Source organism: Cariama cristata, unplaced genomic scaffold (assembly GCF_000690535.1).
Source record: "Cariama cristata isolate BGI_N322 unplaced genomic scaffold, ASM69053v1 scaffold12281, whole genome shotgun sequence".
NCBI classification, from domain to species: Eukaryota; Metazoa; Chordata; class Aves; order Cariamiformes; family Cariamidae; genus Cariama; species Cariama cristata.
Genome location: NW_009599899.1, coordinates 13,145 through 16,318, shown reverse-complemented (window position 1 = coordinate 16,318; position 3,174 = coordinate 13,145). Strand labels below are relative to the sequence as shown.

The following is a 3,174-nucleotide window of genomic DNA, read 5'->3' as shown; positions in this document are numbered from 1 at the left end:
CCTGCTGAAGCAAACTGAAGACTTTTTTAATAACAGTATCAGTGTAAGTGGTCAAAACAAAGCTGGCAAAAATAACAAGTCCACAAGGCTGCCATGTAGAAGTTTGTACATGTAGAGCAGAGGTAATTCTGTATTCTGTGATAAGCAAAGAAGGCCATATCTTAAATTCGGCCTGTCTGTGCTTGATGGGGATGGATGGACACTGATTTACCTGTGTTTAATAAGGCCTCAATGTCTTGAAGGGGTTGGCTTACAGAATTCAAATGTCTTCCAAAGCTAGAAAGCATGTTTTGAGCCTCCTTGCCGAAATCTTGTTCATAAGGGGAGCACTTAATCTTCCAAATCTCTGTCCAGTACCCCTTCAATGCACAAAGTTTGCTTTGGAGAAGAGGGGAGGGAATCAACTTTTATTTTTACTCACCTTGATTAAAGTACCCACCTCTACTTTCAGTTCACAGTATCTTTTTACCTTCACAATCCTCTCTACTTTTTAGGCTATATTTTCGGAGCCAGGCCAAAGGCGAGACAGACCGTGAGCGGTTGCTACTGGCCTTCCAAGTCAGCAATGAAATAGCCAATGGAAGGTTTCCTGTTAATAAGGAATTAGCTCTGGAAATGGTGGCTCTGATGGCTCAGGTGAGTATGGCTCTGGGCAGAAATCCTCCCTTTTGTCTTCCAGGGACTTCAGCTGTACACTGAATATCTTTGACTAAGCAGCTATCTTTTACATTGAAAGTGGGTTTTCTTATCAAACATACAGTGTGAGATGTACCATGCCAAACACATTAGACCAGCATACATGTGTTGTTAGAACACCTTTTTAGGGAAATTTGCTATAGGAGTGCCTCTCCTTTCCTTTTGAAGAAAAATACTGGAAAAAACAGTGAGGTTGGACTATCCCCAGAACTGCTCCAATTAGTGCCTTAGTAGAAATATGGAAATAGTATCACTACTAGGATTCCATTAATAGTAAAAACTTTGCCTGTTGCACTGCCAAGAGCCTTTTACTCAGGAAGAGCATCTTGCAGGATCCTGCATTAGACCTCCAGGCTTGAATTTAGCATTTTACCACGTAAAACACACAGTATGCATTGTGGGCATGATAAACAGGATAATAGTTTCTTACTGAGCTGAAAATGATTGTTGCATTTGTTAAAGCAATGTAAACTGAGATGAAGACACTGGGAACATTGTCCAAACTATTTACAAATATGCTGCTGTTCTAATTGACCAATTGAAAATAAACCGGAAAATCTTTGCAGTTGCACAGAAGTGCCTCCCTACAACAAGTAGCTGGCTGAGATCTTGTTTCACTTTCTTAGATCAGTAAAGAATTCCTTGGGCAGTCATGTCCTCGGTAGTTGCTCTGTTGTATACGTTTACTATTATGGTAAATGCTGTAGACAGAATTCCCCAAGCTAATGGTGTTTTTTGCATGACTAAGGAACACAGTAGTTATTGGTATGTGGTTTCATGGAATGTTCTACTACACTAAAAACCCCATAGTTCTGTTGCACTATAAACTGTAATGTTATCTTAGGTGGAATATGGGGATTTGGATCGACCGGGATCTTCAAGTCCTGGGGGAACATCACAATCGAAAATGCAACATCTTCTCCACCAGGTCTTAGATAAATTCTACCCCAAACACTACAAGCAAAACATTACTCCTGAAAAGCTCAGGTAAATTGTTGGTTCTTCTATACTTTGCTCTGAAAACAACTTTTACTTGCAAAATTCTGTCTTTATATTTAAGAAGTTTCAAGGACCCCTGTCAAGATTATTTGATGTAGAAACTTAAACAAAACACAACTGTCAAGAAAAGGTTCCTTTAAAAGAAAATAGCAGTTAACTAATATAAAAAGAGCCAAATTGCCAACTAATTTTCCCCAACACAAGAAGTTTAAGCCTTTCACTTCCAAATGAGGCATCTCAATTCCAACAAACTTTAACCTAAGCCTAAGACGAATTCTGTTTCTGAATTTTCGTTTTACCCTTCCCCCAAGCGTCAATTGAATCCATATGCCTAACATTTGCAATGAGCCATAAAGCCAGCACATCTGGGCTGCTTCAGGCCATGCAGTAATTCTGGTAGAACATATTTTGGCAGGGCTTTTTGATGTTCTGACTTGGAAATTCTCACACACAATGCAGAGATATCAAGTACAGAGTTCAGATGCTGCCATGGATCTCGGCTCTGACTGTTTTAAAGAGAGAGAATGGTCATCTTCCAGATCCAAAGCTACTTAAGGATGCAGTGGTGGAACTAACACAATTACCTCCTTTTGGAAGCAAATTCCATCTGCATGTAGCAAGATAGCTGCCAAACCATCCCTAGTGAGCCAAATCAAGAGTGAGTTAATATATATTGCCACTCCATATAGAGCACAATAGGGACAAGCTAAGATGAAGGTGAGAGTATAATTGAAGGTGAAGACAAGCGGGGCAGGATTTTACTGTAACAACTGCCTGAGTGTTTGTAGTTACAGCTGTTTAATATATACACCACTGAGCAACTCATATGTGACTGGGATTCCTGGGCATTACAGTATAACCAGTAGTAAAATAATTGTGGAAGTAGAGAAAATGCTAAAATAGGCTCAGGTTGTACAACCCTTCTAACTGACAGTGCTAACAGCCCTGTCCATAGTGCTGTGTAGAACAGCACTTTTGGAATAAGAGGTAGGTTTATTAACTGTTGATTTTACTCACCTTTCCTTGGAAGACATTAGTAAATAATGCTGTCTTGGATTCTGAAAGGCAACTGGCTGACAAGCTGGCGACGAAGTGGATGGTGCTGCAGGGATGCTCTCCACCAGAATGCATTCGAATTTATTTGACAGTGGCCCGGAAATGGCCTCTCTTTGGAACCAAAATATTTGCTGCTAAGGTAATTGGAGCACGCTTTTTTCTGTTCCCGAGAGCAGAGATATACCTATGATCTCTGGTCACATGGGTTGAAAATGCGTCTACTTCAGGAAGGGAAAAAAATGAACAATACTCTGTCCTTGAACGAACAGCTCTGGTACCACAGGTTTAGAAAGAAGGAAGAGAAATATGTTCTGAACACTAGGGGTTGCTAGCGTTCAGCAAATAAATACTGAAGGTTCCCTGGCTGCTGCATCAGTTGATGGTAATACAGGGCACTACCTCTCCTTACAAACCTTGCCAAAG

At 40.5% G+C, this 3,174-nt stretch overlaps 1 protein-coding gene across 1 annotated transcript in view; it reads left to right on the top strand.

Annotated features, from left to right (window-relative positions):
- Nucleotides 1–3,174, top strand: part of PLEKHH1 (pleckstrin homology domain containing, family H (with MyTH4 domain) member 1) — a gene marked incomplete at its 5' end in the record, with an annotated part of 16,426 nt that overhangs the window by 10,641 nt on the left and 2,611 nt on the right. Inside the window, 3 exons of the mRNA XM_009709849.1 lie at nucleotides 495–636; nucleotides 1,541–1,683; nucleotides 2,761–2,890. Of these exons, the coding sequence (XP_009708151.1) occupies nucleotides 495–636; nucleotides 1,541–1,683; nucleotides 2,761–2,890 (415 nt within the window). The remainder of the gene's footprint in view (nucleotides 1–494; nucleotides 637–1,540; nucleotides 1,684–2,760; nucleotides 2,891–3,174) is intronic.